The sequence below is a fragment of the Oryza glaberrima genome, chromosome 4 (assembly GCF_000147395.1).
Source record: "Oryza glaberrima chromosome 4, OglaRS2, whole genome shotgun sequence".
NCBI lineage: Eukaryota > Viridiplantae > Streptophyta > Magnoliopsida > Poales > Poaceae > Oryza > Oryza glaberrima.
In genome coordinates this window covers 27,560,500-27,579,641 of record NC_068329.1, presented here as the reverse complement: position 1 = coordinate 27,579,641, position 19,142 = coordinate 27,560,500, and the positions used below count along the sequence as shown (strand labels likewise).

General features: G+C 42.7%; 1 protein-coding gene across 2 annotated transcripts; it reads left to right on the top strand.

Annotated features, from left to right (window-relative positions):
• Window positions 1-10,650: 10,650 nt before the first annotated feature.
• Window positions 10,651-18,999, top strand: LOC127769840 (probable LRR receptor-like serine/threonine-protein kinase At1g56140). Of its 2 annotated transcripts, XM_052295498.1 has the most exons (24): window positions 10,651-10,803; window positions 10,928-11,114; window positions 11,369-11,440; window positions 12,904-12,975; window positions 13,080-13,151; window positions 13,443-13,514; window positions 13,632-13,703; window positions 13,793-13,864; window positions 14,059-14,130; window positions 14,226-14,297; window positions 14,371-14,445; window positions 14,522-14,593; window positions 14,700-14,765; window positions 14,859-14,924; window positions 15,032-15,076; window positions 15,204-15,268; window positions 15,379-15,758; window positions 15,854-16,052; window positions 16,539-16,700; window positions 16,786-16,904; window positions 17,131-17,341; window positions 17,421-17,652; window positions 17,741-17,891; window positions 18,021-18,999. In XM_052295498.1, the coding sequence occupies exons 1-24, from the start codon at window positions 10,677-10,679 to the stop codon at window positions 18,411-18,413; spliced, it is 3,126 nt and encodes a 1,041-aa protein (XP_052151458.1). In that variant the 5' UTR covers window positions 10,651-10,676; the 3' UTR covers window positions 18,414-18,999. The 2 variants fall into 2 exon arrangements, with proteins under 2 accessions (XP_052151458.1, XP_052151459.1); XM_052295499.1 differs by having other exon boundaries at window positions 10,774-11,114.
• Window positions 19,000-19,142: the final 143 nt, after the last annotated feature.

Genomic DNA, 19,142 nt, shown 5'->3' with positions numbered 1-19,142 from the left:
CCCTTCCCATCGATGACAAAGAATGTTGTAGGGATTGTTTTACTGCCGACTGTTAGCTCCACGTTCAAAACCCCTTTGGTTTCTGATGGATTGCCTCCAAAGTCTTTAAGCACCATGTTCGTCTTGATGAGGTCTTCAGCGTTCCTACCCAATTTCCTGAATGTAGCATAAGGCATCAAGTTTACTGCAGCCCCACCATCGACCATCATCTTAGACATCAGCTTCCCATTGACATAACCGTTTATATACAATGGTTTAAGATGCCGATTCTCTGTCCTCTCAGGCTTCTCGAACATTGCTCGCTCCGGTGACAGAACCAAGTTAGCCGATTCCTCTGCTACCTCATCTACATCGGCTTGATCAATCCCGAATTCGGCTAGCAATGTAAAGACCATGTTAATTGGTGCTGTTACAACACTCTTCCCTTTTGCCAACCTTTTTGCCTCTTCGGCTGCAACATCATCGGCTACAAGAACCTGATTCTTAACACGCCATTTCTGTCTTGGCTTTGCTTTCTTTAGCCGATGATTAATTTCTTGTTCAACCTCTTGAAGGCACTCCCTGTTCCTCAATCTTTGAACCCTTCTCATTTGATTCTTTGTGAAAATACCAGAAGGACACCATTGATTTGTCCTGACTACGTTATCCTCCTGACCACGACCTTGATTCACTGGGCCCAATCTTTGATGAACAGACACTCTTTCCTACCTCAGCCGATTACTCCTATGATATGACTGGCTTGGGCTCTCAATGATATCACTGCACCCAGGGCAGTTTTCGATGGACGGTAACCTCATTCCTTCATTCCAGCAAAATCTAAAGAACTCACAACCCCAATGAGGATCAAAACCATCATCGTGTTCTTCATAATGCTTCTCCTGCTGCTTATCATACTTCCTTTGATACTTGTTGATTATCTTAGCCGAATTCATTTGAAAACCCTTTGTACGGACCCTATCAGCTGATTGGCCAGCTGTATGTACCATATTAACAGGAAAAGGATTACCATCGACCTTCATTGGTTTCTTCGAATCATCAAACTTGATTTTTCCTCCCTCAATAGCCGTTTGGATTTGCTGCCTGAAGACCTTGCAGTCATTAGTCGTATGAGACCCAGAATTATGCCACTTACAGTACCTCTTCTTACCCAACTCTTCAGCCGATGGAATTGTATGCCCGGCAGGGAGTTGAATCTGTTTTTCCCGAAGTAGCAAATCAAATATCTTATCTGCCTTGGTTATATCAAAGTCATATCTTTCCTCTTTTCCTGAGCTCTTCACCCATTGGCATGGTATAACCTTTTTGCTACTGACCCACTCGGCTGCAGTTATTTCGGAATCATCATCATCATCATCATCCGACCCATACATATAAGAATAGACATGATTAATCTTCCTAGAGTTCTTCTTAGCATCCGCGAACCTTTGTTCATGCAAAGCTACCTTCTGTGTAAGATGCGACAAGCTTTCGAAATCTTCAGATGAGAATTTTTCACTGATCGGAGCAATCATCCCTTGAAACGTCAAATCGGCTAGCTGGGCATCAGTCAAACTCAAGCTGTAACATTTATTCCTCATTTCCCTGAACCTTTGAATATACTCATGTACCGGCTCATCGTGCTTTTGCTTGATTGACGTGAGATCAGACAGCTTCATCTCGTGAACCCCACTATAGAAATAACTATGAAACTGCTTCTCTAAATTGGCCCAACTGTTAATCGACCCATGTGGCAGAGAAGAAAACCAAGTAAAAACCGACCCAGCTAATGACAACCGGAATACACCCTCAAAGCATCTACAGCCGATGCCTCACCACATTGAGCTAAAAATCGGCTAATGTGCTCATAAGTGGATGTAGTGTCTTGTCCTGAAAACTTTGAGAAATCTGGTACTTTGAACCGATTAGGTAAAGGAACTCTCTCAAACCATTCAGGATAAGGTTGTCGGTATAAATTTTCAGTCTCTTTTGGTTTAAGCCCAAATTGCTCCCTCGTTACATCAGCTATCACATCAGCCCATGGTCGCTGCTGAGGTGTTCCTTGAGGTTGTTGTGGTGTGGGCTCAAACTAGTTGTAAAACTGAGGTTGAACCGATCCTGCCTGTTGGTACTGAACTTGTGGTGATGGAAGCTGATATTGATAACTCAAATTGCCCCCCTGGTAATTGTGAAGGTTCGGCCGAATACCGCGCGCCAAATGCTCAGGAATAACTTGAGGCACCACCGAACCATCCGGTTGCACATGATGAACCAAGTGTTCCGGGACCACCTGATTTGCAGTATACTGCACAGGCTGACCACCAGGCATTGTAAACCCAGCCGATGCGTTCATTGAAGCTTGCTGCTAAATCGGCTGAACGACCTGCTGTCTCAACGGTGTCTGCTGAATCGGCTGTAAAGCCGGTTGCCTTGGTGGCGTCTGCTGAACTGGTTGCACGGCCTGCTGAATTGGGGATGCTTGTTGAATAGGCTGCACAACCTGTTGCCTGGACGGTGTTTGTTGAATCGGCTGCTGCTGAGCCGAATTAATAGCATTCTGAGGAGGTATAAACATAGATGCAACCTGGTCTTGTGTCAACTGAGTCACATTCGGTCCAGGATGTTGTGATTGCTCTCTTAGTAACAATTGAGGATTGATTAATTGACCCGAGGCCGACGACGGCGCTGCAGGTGCCGGAACCGATGCTGGTACCGTCGGCTGAGCTGATGATGCAACAGGAGGAGCTCCCTGAGTAAGTGGATGAACATCGGTAATCAGAGTCCGATAATTTGGAAAAGTACCCCCTTGCAGATATACTGGGCCTGCAGCCTGATGTTCAGCTATCGAACCATCGGCTACCGACTTCATCATATTTGACAAGGTATTGGTTAATACTCCAGATTGATTGATCGAAGCATTATACACGGCATAGTCAACCCGATTTTGAAAGTTATTGAAAAAATCTTGGAATACATTGTCATTCTGATTAAGATTTCCCCCTTGCGGTCCCTGAGTGCTGTCACCTTGAGCTCCGTGGACTCCGTCACCTTGCACTCCGTGGACCCCTTCAGGGTCGTCGCCTTGATTTCCTGGAGAGCCATCAGTAGCACCTTTGTTACTCGGCTGGGCTGATCTGTCTGGAACTTGTTTCTTTTCTCCCTCTTTAGAAGAACCGATCCCAAAATCCTCAGGAACCACCTTCACCTTGTACTTCTGAACAAATGTGCCCTTGCGAGTTTGCACGAATGAACTTAAAAATTGATCTCATGCTTGCTGCATCATTGCATTGAAGTCTTTCTTCTGTTCAGGAGTGAACTTCTCTGGATCGATGGGTACAACGTTTCCTTCATGGACGTCAGTCAGACCGAATTTCTGGGTCTTTTCCTTACCACTACCCGGGCTGGCCGACGACGGAGACAGTGGTGGTTTCTCAGCCATGAAGGAAGCTGCTCTTCTGACTTCTAACTAGTCCCACCAGGCGTGCCAAAAACGTGTTGACAGAAAACACGAGGCCTGGGAGATCTGCTTAACTCCAGTGCAGGTCCAAAACTCGCCTTCGGATGTATGAGCGTGCCAGTTGATTTGATCCTGCAATCAACAAGAAACAAAGACAAAGAAACCGTGATTAAATCCATAAATGATAGCCGATTGGCTAAATGCCGATGACATATCATTTATCTTTGAGCCGATGTCATATGTAAATCGATCGGTAATTGTTAAGGAAACAAATCAGAACTAAATCTACTCGATCGGCTGTAGATATCAATGATATATAATCCTTATATCGATATATACTTGAATCAAGTGATTAGGATAGATCGGTCACTGCCGAGACAGTATAAATCACTTAGATCGAAATATATATTAATAATGAGATTATATACATATTCATAGCATAACCGATCAAATAGATTTAGCATGTATCGGCTAATACTCCGATACTACTATATATTAAGATATTAAAGCAAATAGAATATACTAAACGGAAATCTAATATACTTAAATGCAACAAGATCTTAACATGAAGGGTAGATCTAACATGTTAATTGAGCATGTAGAACAAAAGCAATTGGATCAGATAAGATCGGCTGAAACTTCGATACTACCCTAATCGGCAACCAGTAGGCAGGCTAGAGATTGAAATTCTAAGCACGACTTAATAGATCAAACTCAACTGATACAGCATTAAGTATGAAAAGAAGAACAATATCTAGACAATCAAGCTGCTGGATGTTTCATAGAGTGGTGGATATCTCATATAATCTAAGCCAACGTCGTTATTTAACCTAACCCGCTGCCTTCTGGTAGCAGATGTTAGCCTATTGTAGGTTAAATGACGATATTGTCAAGGATTATGCAAGATATATGATAACTTGACGGATTACATAAACAAGATTAGAGTATCATAAAGATGGAAGCATTAATCTCAAGAGCACAAGCCGTCACAACAAGTTTTACCTCTTGTTGAAGATCGAAACCGATGCAGCTCAACCCGAAAGCAATAACTCGTCGAAATAAAACGAAAGCAAAAAGGGTGGTGATGCACCGAAACTGTGTTGAACGTGTGTGTGTTAATCATTGCATAGGGCTCGGGGTCTATTTATACCCGAGAAATACAAGATATGTCCATATTGGACACGACTCTTATCTCTAACAAACTCTAAGATACTATAAGTCTTTGCGGCAGACTTTTGCCCAAACATATCTCTAAGGAAATTACATAAAATATCCTAATTAATAGATACAATTGCCTTCTCAGGACTCTATCCATGCGTGGCAATCATCTTGAAGCACATCAACTCGAACCCAATGTCGCACATGGGTCGTATTGCTGGAATCGGCTGTATCACTTAACCAGTCCAACTCAGATTAGCCGATCCCAGTCATAGCCGATCCGGACTCCAGCCGATTCTTACTCTGTTTTCGGAAAAACCCTTATCTACGATTCCGCTTCGATTTCATCTTCATCTCCGATGCTGATATTATCAAATTTGGTCGTTAACAGCTCCTCAATCTTTGGACCCTCCTTTTCTGATTCTTCGTGAAAATACCAGAAGGACATCATTGATTCTTCCTGATCACCTCATCGTCTTGGCCACGATCTTGATTCATCAGACCCAATCTTTGATGAACAGGGAGTCTTGCCTGCCTTAGCCGATTATCCCTATTATGTGATCGGCTTGAGCTCTCGATGATATCACTGCATCCAAGGCAGTTTTCAATAGATGGAAACCTCATCCCTTCATTCCAGCAAAATCTGAAGAACTCGCAACCCCAATGAGGATCAAAACTACCGTCGTATTCTTCATAACGCCTCTCCTGCTACTTATCATACTTCCTTTGTTTGATACTTGTTGATAATCTTAGCCGAATTTACTTGAAAACCCTTCGCACGAGCCCTATCGGCTGCTTGACCAACCGTATGCACCATATTAACAGGAAAAGGATTCCCATCGACCTTCATCGGTTTCTTGGAATCATCAAACCTAATCTTTCCTCCTTCAATGGTAACCTGGATTTGCTGTCTAAAGACCTTACAATCATTAGTAGAATGAGACCCAGAATTATGCCATTTGCAATATCTCTTCTTGCCTAATTCCTCAGCTGATGGGATCGTATGACCAGCAGGAAGCTGAATCTGCTTTTCTCGGAGTAGCAAATCAAAAATCTTGTCAGCTTTGGTGATGTCAAAACCATATTTTTCCTCTTTTCCAGGACTTTTTACCCATTGGCATGGTATGACCTTTTTGCTCCTCACCCATTCGGCTGCAGCTATCTCAGAATCATCTTCTTCGTCATCCGACCCATACATATATGGACACACATGATTAACCTTCTTAGAGCTTTTCCTGACTTCCGCCGACCTATGCTCATGTAAGGTCACCTTCTGTATCAGATGCGATAAGCTATCGAAGTCTTCGGACGAGAATTTCTCCCTGATTGGAGGAATCATACCCTGGAAGGCCAAATCGGCTAACTGAGCATCGGTTAAACTCAAGCTAAAGCACTTGTTCCTCATCTCCCTGAACCTCTGAATATACTCATGCACGGGCCCATCATGCCGCTGCTTGATCGCTGTCAAGTCGGACAACTTCATCTCATGGACCCCACTGTAGAAATAGCTGTGAAATTGCTTCTCCAAATCGGCCCAACTATTGATCGACCCATATGGCAAAGAGGAAAACCAAGTAAAAGCCGATCCAGACAGAGATAACTGAAATAACCTGACTCTTAGAGCATCTACAGCCAATGCTTCACCACACTAAGCAAGGAATCGGCTGATGTGCTCATAAGTCGACACGCCCTCTTGTCCTGAAAACTTGGAGAAATCTGGAACTTTAAACCAATTGGGAAGAGGAACTCTTTCAAACCACTTGGGGTAAGGCTGCCGATACAAACTTCCAGTCTCTTTTAGTTTAAGTCCGAATTGTTCCCTCATCACATCGGCAATCACATCGGCCCATGGTCGTTGCTGAGCTGCTCCTTGCGGTTGTTGCTGCATGGGCTCGAATTGACCAAACTGAGGTGCGAACTGGGGCTGAGCCAATCCCCCTGGCTGATATCGGGCTTGCGGGGAAGGAGGCTGATATTGATAGCCCAAGTTACCCCCTTGGTAGTTATGAAGATTTGGCTGGATGTTGCGTACCAAGTGCTCAGGAACCATCTGAGGCACCACCGTGCTGTCCGGTTGTGCATGGTGAATCAAATGCTCTGGGACGACTTGGTTTACAAATTGCTGCGCAGGTTGCCCACCAGGTGCTGCGAACCTGGCCGATGCATTTGCCGACCTTGGGTGCTGAATCGGCTGAACGATCTGCTGTCCCATCGGAGTCTGTTGGATCGGCTGAAGCCGCTGCCTTGGTGGCGTTTGCTGAATCGGTTACAGAGGCTGCTGCCTTGGGGGTGTTGGGTGAGCTGGTTGTACAACCTGTTGTTGGATTGGCTGTACAACTGGCTGGATCGGTGGTGTCTGCTGAATCGGCTGCTGCTGCACTGGATCAACAATAGGTGGAGGTGGCAGAAACATGGCAGCAACTTGATCTTGGGTCGATTGATTCGTGATCTGTCCAGTAGGCTGTGGATGCTCCCTCATTAACAACCGAGGGTTCATCGGCTGGCCTGGCGCCATGGCTGATGTAGCGGGTAGGGGAGTTGATGTTGGCGCCGTCGGCTGAATTGTGGGTGCAACGGAGGGAACCGCTTGAACAGATGGCTGAACATCGGTGATCAAAGATCGATAATTCGGGAAGACACCTCCTTGCAAGTAAACTGGGCCTATAGCCTGATGCTCGGCTATCGAACCATCGGCTATTGTCTTCATCATGTTTGACAATGTATTGACTAAAACCCCGGACTGATTGATTAGAGCATGATGCACAGCGTAATCAACCCGATCTTGAAAGTTGTTGAAAAAATCTTGTGCTAGCTCATTATTCTAATTAATATTTCCTCCTTGCGGCCCTTGAGTACCATCACCTTGAGCTCCATGCACACCTTGTACTCCATGGACTCCTTGAGGGTTGTCGCCTTGATTTCCTAGAGAACCATCAGTAGCACCTTTGTTGCTCGGCTGAGCCGAACCTTCTGGAGCTTGTTTCACCTCTCCATCTTTAGAAGAACCGGTCCCAGGACTATCAGCAACCACTTTTATTTTATACTTCTAAACAAGTGTCCCCTTGCGAGTCTGTATGAATGAGTTCAGGAACTGGTCCCGTGCCTGCTGCAGCGTTGCTTCAAACTCCTGCTTCTGCTCAGGTGTGAATTTCTCTTGATCGATCGGCATGACGTTGTCATCAATGATGTCAGTCAATCCCGGCTTCGATGCCTTGCCTTTAATGGAACCTGGGCTTGATGGTGGTGGTGGTTGTTTCTCGGCCATGAGGAAGAACTGACGTCTGACTTCTAATCAGGTCCCACCAGGCGTGCCAAAAGCGTGTTGACAGAAAACACGTGGCCTGGAAGATCTGCTTAACTCCAGTGCAGGTCCAAGGCTCGCCTTCGGATGTATTAGCGTGCTAGTTGATTTGATCCTGTAATCCACAAGAAATAGAAGCAAAGAAACTGTAGTTAAATCTATAAATGATAGTCGATCGGCTAGATGCCGATGACATAAGATCGGCTAGATGCCGATGACATATCATTTATCTTTGGGCCGATGTCATCCGTGTATCGATCGGCGGTCATGAATAAGTAAAGAAGAACTAAATCTACTCGATCGGCTGTAGATATTAACGATATATACTCCTTATATCGATATATACTTAAATCAAATGATTAGGATAGATCGGCCATCATGCCGAGACAGTATAAATCACTTAGATCTAAATATATGTCAATAACAAGATTATATATGTTTATAGTGTAGCCGATCAAATAGATCTAGCGTGTATCGGCCAATACTCCGATACTACTTTGTATCAGGATATTAAAGGAGGTACAATTTATCAAACAAAAGCCTAACACATTTAGATACAGCAATATCTTGATATAAATGGCAGATTTAGCATATCAATGAGACATATAGAATAAATATGGCTAAATCAGATACGATCGACTGAAACTCCGATGCTATTCTAATCGGCAACTAGAAGGCAGGCTAGAGATCAATACTCTAAGCACAACTTAATAGATCAAACTCTGATGCAGCATTAAGTATGAAAAGAAGAATGATATCTAGACAATCAAGCCGCTAGAAGTTTCATAGAATGGTAGATATCTTATATAATCTATATCAATATCAAGATCTAACCTAATCGGCTGCCTTCTGCATACAGATATTGGCCGATAGTGGATTAGATGGCGATATTGCTAGAGATTATATAAGATATATGATAACTCAACGAATTACACAAACAAGATTAGAGTGTCATAAAGATGGAAGCACTAATCCTAAGAACGCAATCCGTCATGACGAATTTTACCTCTTGTTGAAGATCGAAATCAATGCAGCTCAACCCGAAAGCAAGAACTCGTCAAAACAAAACTAAAGCAAAAAGGGTGGCGATGCGCCGAAATTGTATTGAACGTGTGTGTTATTTTTTTACATAGGGCTCGGGGTCTATTTATACCCGAGAATTACAAGATATGCCCATACCAGACACGACCATTATCTCTAACAAACTCTAAGATACTATAAGTCTTTGCGGCAGACTTTTGCCCACATTTATCTATAAGGAATTTACATAAAATATCCTAATTAATAGATACAATTGCCTCCCCAGGACTCTATCCGTGCGTGGCAATCATCTTGAAGTACATTAACGTGAACCCGATGTCGCGTACAAGTCGTATTATCGGAATCGGCTGTATCAGCTTATTTAGCTCGACTCAGATCCAACCGATCCTAACCGTCGCCGATCTGGACTCCAGCCGATTCCTGCTCTGTTTCCGAACTCGATCTCCGCCTCCGACTCCGCTTCGATCAATTCCTCTTTCCTGACACAGATGCTACCAAATTTGGTTGTTAACACAAATGTACACCTCATGAAATGTATACTAGATCACATATGTAGAAATCTAGCACAACAATTTAGAAATTACTACAAGTTCAAAGAGAAATGTGAAAAAAGAAAAAAAAAAGAACAGTTTCATTAATCATTGGGTGTATTTAGATCCCAAAATTTTTTTGGCCAAAAATATCATATTAAATGTTTGGACACATGCATACAGCATTAAATGTGGACAAAAAAAACCAATTGCACAGTTTGCATGTAAATTGCGAGACGAATTTTTTGAGCCTAATTGCACCATGATTTGACAATGTAATGCTACAATAAACATTTGCTATTGACGGATTAATTAGGCTTAATAAATTCGTCTCGTAGTTTACAGGCGAAATCTGTAATTTGTTTTGTTATTAGTCCACGTTTAATACTACAAATGGTCTGTCCGTATACTTAAATAGAACTAAACACGGCCATTGATTAGAAAATCTCTTTCATCTAAACACTGGACGAAGAAAAGTCTACTGGCTTCATCAGAGCACAGTATAAAATGTCATTCCAAGCTAGCCATCTGCTGAATCATATGTACTATGTGATGGCAACAACACGACGCATGCATGTTTAGCTGCTTTAACACACACTCCATCGGCTACATTAGTTGGTCATCAGAACAGTTGTTGCTAGCAGCTTTGGGATGCCACTTTGGTATAGCATAAACAAAAACAGAAGTGGTACTACTAGTACGTGCTGCGATGCAGCATCACCATGCATGATTGCATCTTTGTTTCCATTTGCCTAACTAAGGCCCTGTTTGATTCAGCTTAATATTATTATAATTTAGATTATTAGTAGTAAGCTGAATCAAACAAGTAGATTATTATGCTAGATTATTATAATCTATAAGCCAGATTACTATAATCTAATAATCTCCTCTAGAGGAGCTTTTTCCATATTATTGAGTGGCTAAAGACCCACTACTCTTAGATGTCTCTAATAGTCTAGAGAAACAAACAACTCATAGCTTATTTTATGTCAGTTTATTATAATACAGCTTAGAGTAATCTGATTTAATAATCTAGATTACAATAATCTTAAACTGAAACAAACAGAACCTAATACTCTCATTACTCTCCCTCATCTGATTGCATCCTTGTTTGCATTTGCCTAGCTAATTAATGCTCCACATCATCTGTCAGCCACTCTGATCCATCATCTTCTTCAGCGCAAAATCCAAGAAGAAGGGGAGAGAGAGAGAGATGGATCCTAGGTTGAGCTACTGTTGCTACCTCCATGGCTGTCTCTGCGTGCTGCTGCTGCTGTGTTCTTGGAGAGCAGCAGATGCTCAGGCTCAGCAACCACCACCTCACACTGATCCAACCGAAGGTACACAACCACGCAATCTAATGGCGTTTGATTAGCGAGGAGATCGAGGTGAGGTGAGGCTGATCAGTCAGTTAGTTTAATTTCTTGTGTTGGTTTTGGGTGGCGGCGGCGTGCGTGAGTGCAGCGGCGGCGCTGAACGCGATGATGGCGAGGCTGGGGCTGAGCGCGCCGCCATCGTGGAACATCAGCGTCGACCCGTGCAGCGGCGCCGCGACGGACGACACGCCGCTGGACGACAACCCGGCCTTCAACCCGGCCATCAAGTGCGACTGCTCCGATCACAACAACACGCTCTGCCACATCACCAGACTGTATGTATGAAACTGATGAAATTTCTTCTTCTTGTTAGAAATTTCTTCTTCTTCCTTACTCCACCGTACTAAAAAAAACCTAATTTAAGTGGGATAGTTCACCATATAGAACACCAAATCTAGATGTACAGATTTCGTTGTTCTAAGTGGTGTCCCATTTCCATTTAGATTGGTTTTTCGTGGGACGGAGGGAGTATCTTAGGAATTTCCATATGTTCATCGTGTTCGTCTCGTTGATTTGTTCGATGGAGCAGGAAAATCAACACGCTGGATGTGGTCGGCCCGATCCCAGAAGAGCTCAGGAACCTCACTCACCTCATCAAGCTGTAAGCCGCCTGTAACTTAATTATTTCAGCTTGAGCAACAATTGCAATTATTTATTTTTTGTGCATTTTTTGTGGGCTCGGTTTGATCATTGTGCATAATGTGTTCTTGTGTTCATGCAACCCATTTTTCTTCCATTTCTTTTGTTCAAAATAAATTTATGATGTTCTTTTCAAGCTAAAACACATGTTAGGATTTTCTTTTTTTCGTAAATATCTCCTGGTGGGCCACGATGAGTCGGACCGGAAGTAGCTGGGCCTTTTTTCCGGCCCACATAAAAAAGCCCATTTGCATCTTGCAACCTATCCCATTCGGCCCAACCTACGCTCCGCTTCCACACGCCGCCTCACCGGAAATGCCGCCCCATCGCCGGAGATTTGGCCGGCCGGCAGCCATCGTCGCCGGGCGCGTGCCGGTGCTCGTGGATCTGGAGGAGACCGTTGCTGGCGTTGCGGAGTTCGAGCGCCATGGCGCCTCGGAGCCAGCGGTGCTCTGGGACGTGCGGCTGCGTCGAGATCGCGGAGGTGATGATGGTGTTCGGTCTTATTCCCAATCCAATCCGTTTCGGGATCGTATTAGGAGCAGATTAGGCAGTGTCCACCGTTGCGATTGTTGGCTTTGTTAGCCCAAACACTCACTTGCACACACACAGCTCTCTCTCTCTCTCTCTGTCTCGATGAAACACACACACAGGAGGCAATGACAAAGGAAGAAGATGAACAACACGCAATGAAACAAAGAGACGCAAGGAAATTTCTTGTCACTGCACACCAGTGAACCACCACACACTTCACTTTCTATTCTCCACACATTAATCACACACTGATTACATGCTTAAATAGAACACACGCGCAGCAGCACACTAGCCACGTTTTTGCCGCACTAACCGGCCACCACTCACATGACTTAGCCACTAATTAACCACTAATCACGTCTCTATGCATGCAGGCCATATCTCTTTGCATGCAAATGCACTAACACACATGCAACACAGCTAACTGATCCACAATCCATGCCACTACTCCAGCTACTTGACTCGGCCACTACTCCCAGCCGATATCCACATATAACTTCCTACATGCAAGCACTAACATGCAGATCATGGATTTTCTTGATCAAGCTAACTCATGCACGCACTAATCACAACTCACACAATAATCAACAAGATTAAGTCTAACAGGCTTGCTCCTGCGACCGCCACATTCTCGCATTCCCCAATTTTTTTTGTGTCCGATGTTTGGTTCGTCAGTTTTTTTTTCCTAATTTTGGTTATTGTTGTTAGTGGTGGTTTGGTTCGTCAGTTTATTAGGTCGGCATCGAGTTCTACTTGGGGATGAACACTGCATATCAGTAGCTACTAGCTAGCTGAGTTGGTGAACAGCTTGGGAAAACCAAAGCTTGTAGGATGTATAAGATGTGACTGGTGTGTAACTAACGTCGCTGGCATCTGGTATTGTGATTTCAGGGACTTCAGGAAGAATTATTTCACCGGGCCATTACCGGCGTTCATCGGAGAACTGACTGCTCTCAAGTACATGTAAGAGTTACAGCTCATAGTATAATTATTTGCTCTTTACATTTCAATTTTCTTGTCTTGCTTTCAACACCAATCCTACATTCTTTTTCCTTGAAAATCAACAGTACTGTGGGCATCAATGCGTTGTCTGGACCTATCCCCAAGGAGCTCGGCAATCTTACAAATCTTGTTTCGCTGTAAGCTTCAATCTTGCTGTTCTGAACTTCTGATAAGCAGTAAGCTTTTTTAATAGGGTAACACTCCAACATAGTTGGCGAATGTAGCAATGAATTTTATTTTTTGTTAATGTGTCTTTCCATTCGTGAAAAAAAATTGAAATCTATATCGTGGAAGAGGGAGCCTGACACAATAATATTCCTTTCTCATCATATATTAACCAACTTTTTGTTTTTTTTTGAAAAAAAAAATCAGCACTTCCTTGTGAATATTTTCCTGGAGCTAACCTATTTAAAATCTTATACTCTCAGGGCATTGGGCTCAAATAATTTTAATGGATCACTTCCCGATGAGCTGGGTAAATTGACAAAACTTCAACAACTGTAAGTTATCTGTTTGGTTTTGTTTTCATTTTATTTTATATGATCATCAGTTTTTGTTTGTTGTTTAGAGGTGATAATCATCTGCTTGAATGAAGAAGTTGTATGTCTGAATTGTAGGTACATTGATAGTAACGACTTCAGTGGTCCTCTACCAACGACTTTATCACAACTTACGAACCTGTCCACCTTGTAATTTCGCAAAGCAGTGTTTGGGATTTTATTGTTTCTCATGAAATTTCAACAAATAATTATGGACACCACTGTCATTGTGCATCCAGGTGGGCATCGGATAATAATTTCACTGGGCAAATACCTGATTATCTTGGGAGTTTGACCAACTTAACCCAACTGTAAGATCTATCTTTGGCCAATTACCGATATTTAACCCCTTTTTTTTCTAACTGTTCTCTTGGCAAAAATAGCAAGGAAATGCTGTGCATGTTTTGCTAGCATGAAATGTTTATGTGAAATGCATCTTGTTTCTCACGAAGAGCTAGAATAGTCCGCGTTACTTATTTATGACCAAACATATGTCTATTTTTAGGAGGCTCCAAGGGAACTCTTTTCAAGGTCCTATTCCTAGAAGCTTATATAATCTTGTCAAGTTGAGAAGCTTGTAAGTTCCTAGTGTTTCAGTGACAATGACTGTGTTTTTGTTGCAAACATAAGCTTATGGCAGTGATAGAAGCATTGATTGTCCCAATTTAACAGAAGAATAGGGGATATAGTAAATGGAAGCTCTTCACTGGCGTTCATTGGAAGCATGACATCTTTGGGTGATCTGTACGGCACTTTCACACCACTTTACTTCTCGTAACAGTTTAAGATCTTAAGTATTTAACTTTTTGTCTTGCAGTGTCTTGAGAAACAGCAGGATTTCTGATTCACTTTCATCAGTGGACTTCTCCAAGTTTGGAAGTTTAAATCTACTGTAAGAATTTTCACCTATCACAAAAATCTCCGACAAGTTTTCCATGCCGTTGTCTAACTCATTATTGTTGGTGCAGGGATTTGAGTTTTAACAATATCACAGGTCAAATTCCTCCATCTATCGTGAATCTTCCTTCTCTTACTTTTCTGTAAGTGTTGGTGCAGGGATTCTAACCTTGTTTTTGCAACAATGTTTTTCTTTTTGCTGTGTGCTGATGTTTGCAAATATCTTATTCCAAAACATGTTTGAGTCAGATTTCTCGGGAATAATAGCCTTTCAGGAAGTCTGCCAGCCATGAAAAGTCCTCTGCTTTCAAATTTGTATGTTCATATTTTCCTTGTATGTTCCCATTTTGTCTCAATGATCAAAATATGTATCGATCTAATTCTAAAATATCCCATGTTACTTTTCAGAGATTTTTCATACAACCACCTCTCAGGAAACTTTCCTTCTTGGACTGCCCAGAAAGATTTACAACTGTATGTTTCATGGCTTGAAACTTCTGTATATACCTCTTTACGATTGAATATACAAATTACAAAGACAGAAAAAATCTAAAAGTGATATCTGATGTGCATTTTCTAAGGAATTTGGTGGCAAATGACTTTGTGATTGATGGCACTGATATGAGGTACTTGCCAGTTGTTACATTTTTTTTTTCTTATTAAGACCATTAGCTCCTTTAGGTAAAACACTATATTCATTTCAGCTTGTAAGTTGTAAATAGAATTTAAAATAGTGATGTATTCTATCTGTAGTGGTCTGTCATGGGGATTGAATTGTCTTCAGCGGAATACCCCCTGTTTTCTCGGTTCTCCGAAGTGTAAGCCTTCATCTCTGTAACTTTGTGCATATGCCTACTTCAGAGAATTTAAAACTATAAAATTGTAGTTGCAGATTACTAAGACTTTTGATTTGATATTTTTCCTCCAGCTGCCTCCTTCGCGGTGGACTGTGGTGGTAGTAGAACCATATCAGGCTCAGATAATGCCATGTATCAGGCTGATAACGCCAATCTTGGTGCTGCATCATACTATGTGGCAGGCACACCTACGTGGGGTGTTAGCACCACTGGAAGATTCATGGATCCACCCAATGGAAGTTACATAATCTACAGTTCACGCCAGTTCGATAGTACACTAGATTCTGGACTGTTCCAAACAGCAAGGATGTCACCATCATCTTTGAGATACTATGGCATTGGACTCGAGAATGGGAACTACACTGTAACACTTCAATTTGCTGAGGTGGACTTCCCTGATGTGCAGTCTTGGAGGAGCAGAGGGAGGAGGATTTTTGACATCTACGTTCAGGTGGCCTGCAAACTTATAATCTCTCTGGTATTTGATGCTTTTAGCTCATTAGCTCTGATCAAAACTATTTTTCTTCATTTTTGTATCTTGTATAGGGGGAGCGTAAAGAGCAGAACTTTGACATAAGAAAGGCAGCAGGAGGGAAATCTTTCACTGTTGTTAAGAAGCAGTATGTTGTCCCTGTGACAAAAAATTTCCTTGAGATTCATCTCTTCTGGGCTGGCAAGGGTACTTGCTGCATTCCTCATCAAGGCTACTATGGGCCTGCAATATCAGCTTTGAGCGCTACTCCAAGTACTGATCTGAACTAGAATTTTTTTTCGTTCTATATTTCTGTTATACTAACTGTTCACAACGCCATTTGGGAGTCATCTAAGATATATCGGTATACCTCTTCTGGTTGAAAAAAAAAATCATCACTGTGACATGCTGATGCATGCTTTGATATTTTCTAAAAAAAACTTTGGGCAATGATCCACCATGTTTGGTGCTAGAGGTACTTCCATCATGTTTTAAAGATTTAACTGAATATGCAATTCTAAAGTGAATGATCAAAAGCCTCTGTAATGAAGTTAGCAGTCTGTGCCAGCAAAATATTTGGCTATAAGACCAATATATAAATATCCCTCTTAAATTTATGGATGAATTAAGTTGAATGAATATGTTTCAAACGCATATAAATATCAAAACACACATGATCAATGTTTTGTAGTTGTACATATTATTTTTTTAAGTTTTATTTGAACCTTTTCATGCTCTGACTTAGTTAGCTTTCTCCAGACTTCATCCCGACGGTCCGTAGCCCTGCAGACAACAAGAGCAGGAGCAAAATTGCTGTGATCATTGTAGTTGTGGTTGGTGTTGCAGTTTTTGCATTGGCTGCACTTGCTGGACACTTTATATGGAGACAGAAGAAGAGAAAGATATTATTGGAGCTAGAAGGTATTTCATATACCAGTGTCACGTTGTGTGCTTCAACTTGACGTGGAGGTTATGCTAACAAGTTTTGTTGTGATTTAATCTCCAGAGCTGTACAACATAGTTGGAAGACCAAATGTCTTCAGTTATAATGAGCTAAGGTCAGCTACGGAAAATTTTAGTTCTAGTAACCTACTTGGTGAAGGAGGATATGGATTGGTTCACAAGGTCTGTTTGTGTAGTAAATTTCTGGATTTGCATGCCATGTTTGAATTTGGTTGCCGAAAGCAAGTTCGTGGTAATTTAAATATTAGTACACAGGAAAGTCAAAACTCAAGAGATATGCCTTTTATTGTAAACTAGTGCCTTTTCAAGTGCATTCATCGGCATAACTTGTTTAACTCCCTGAATTATGAAATGCCCTGCATAGTTGACAAATGCAACTTTCTTGCAGGGTAGATTGAGTGATGGAAGGGCGGTGGCAGTGAAGCAGCTCTCTCAGTCATCTAATCAGGGAAAAAAACAATTTGCTACAGAAATCGAAACTATATCTCGAGTGCAACACCGTAACCTCGTGACATTGTATGGTTGCTGCCTTGAGAGCAATACGCCGCTGTTGGTTTATGAGTATCTGGAGAATGGAAGCCTTGACCAAGCACTGTTTGGTATAAGTTTATTTGGTTTTACATGACTTGGAATTTTACTTAAATGCCAAAATTTTATAACATCAAACTTTATCTTCAGGAAAGGGAAGCTTGAACCTGGATTGGCCAACAAGATTTGAGATATGCTTAGGCCTAGCAAGAGGTATAGCTTATCTTCACGAGGATTCTACCGTCCGCATCGTGCACAGGGACATAAAGGCCAGTAATGTCTTGCTAGATGCCGGTCTCAACCCTAAGATTTCAGATTTTGGGCTTGCCAAGCTCTATGATAACAAGAAAACTCACGTCAGCACAAAAGTTGCTGGCACATTGTAAGTGATCTATCACCTGACTGTTCTATGTTACTGTGCTATTGACGGATATGTTCTAACTGCCATTGGTCGACTTCACTTTGCCCAGTGGCTACCTTGCACCTGAGTATGCCATGAGAGGTCATATGACTGAGAAAGTTGATGTGTTTGCATTCGGCGTGGTCGCGTTGGAGACTGTTGCTGGTGAATCAAACTACCAGAATACACTTGAGGAAGACAGAACTTACATATTTGAAAGGGTAAGGCCAGAATTCATCATCCACAGAGCACCTTGAATTCATCTTTTTCCCCTTTACATTGCAAACCATACATGTCGATACACTGTAAGTCTGTAATGTATAATTTGCTAAAAATTCTCAATGTTTCAGGTCTGGGAGCTGTATGAAAACGGGCACCCGCTCGACTTCGTGGACCCAAAACTCTCGGAATTCAACAGCGAGGAGGTGATCAGAGTCATCCGCGTCGCCCTCCTCTGCACACAGGGCTCCCCTCACAAGCGGCCGCCAATGTCGAAGGTAGTCTCCATGCTCACCGGAGACGCCGACATAACCGAAGACGCCGCAAAGCCGAGCTACATCACGGAGTGGCAGATCAAGGTCGGGAGCTGCCACCACACGGGCAGCAGCCAGGTCGGCTCGGCGTCGACGCCGCCGTCCTCCGGTGATGGCGGCGCCGGCCAGGCGAGTAGCCAGGGCGCAGGGGAAGGCAGCCCGCTGACTCCCTCGCCATTGTTCACCTCCATCATCGACGAGGGCAGGTGAAGATAACCGAGAAGCAGGGCAAGGAAGGCTTGGAGCTAAATTCCCGGCTCATACAAAGGCGGTCTCATCACTTGCTGACTTGGGTAGGAGGAAGAGGGAGTAGGTGATTGAACGATCTAAGGCATCTACTGCCTCCAATCAGTTCTAAAATACTGTAATTTAGAATGTGATTGAACTCATCCTAAGACAACGAATCGAAATAGAGATTGTCTAGATTCGTTATCTTTAGAATCGGTCAAATCACATTCTAGGTACAACATTTTGGAACGAAGTAGTAGCAGTCTGGTATGCCCGTGCATCACGCACGGGATCACATGGTGTTACAGGTGTTTGGGCATCGCTTCCGCGCTGGAATTTGGTCGAGCCGTGTTGTTGGGTTGACCTAGGTGGTGTGAGTTCATGAGCGTGCCTCGTGCGCTTTGCTTGCTTAATTTCCTTCCCTTTGGCCTTGTTCTTTTGTTTCCCTTTTTATCCTCCAATGCGCAAGAGGGTGTGCCCTTTTCACAGTACACACCACGCAGATGAAGGGCTAACAAAGTAGCAATTGCTTTTGTGTAAATATTCTTTTGTTAATATCATCATTAGAAGCACGAGGACTGATGATACTGTTAGCTAAGCTGCTGGTTGCAATGTTTCTCCGGTACTATTTAGGTGTCGGTTTGGTGAGATAGTGACTTTTTTATGGCATTCTACACGTTCTAATTTCTAAGATAGCCGCGAAACAAATGT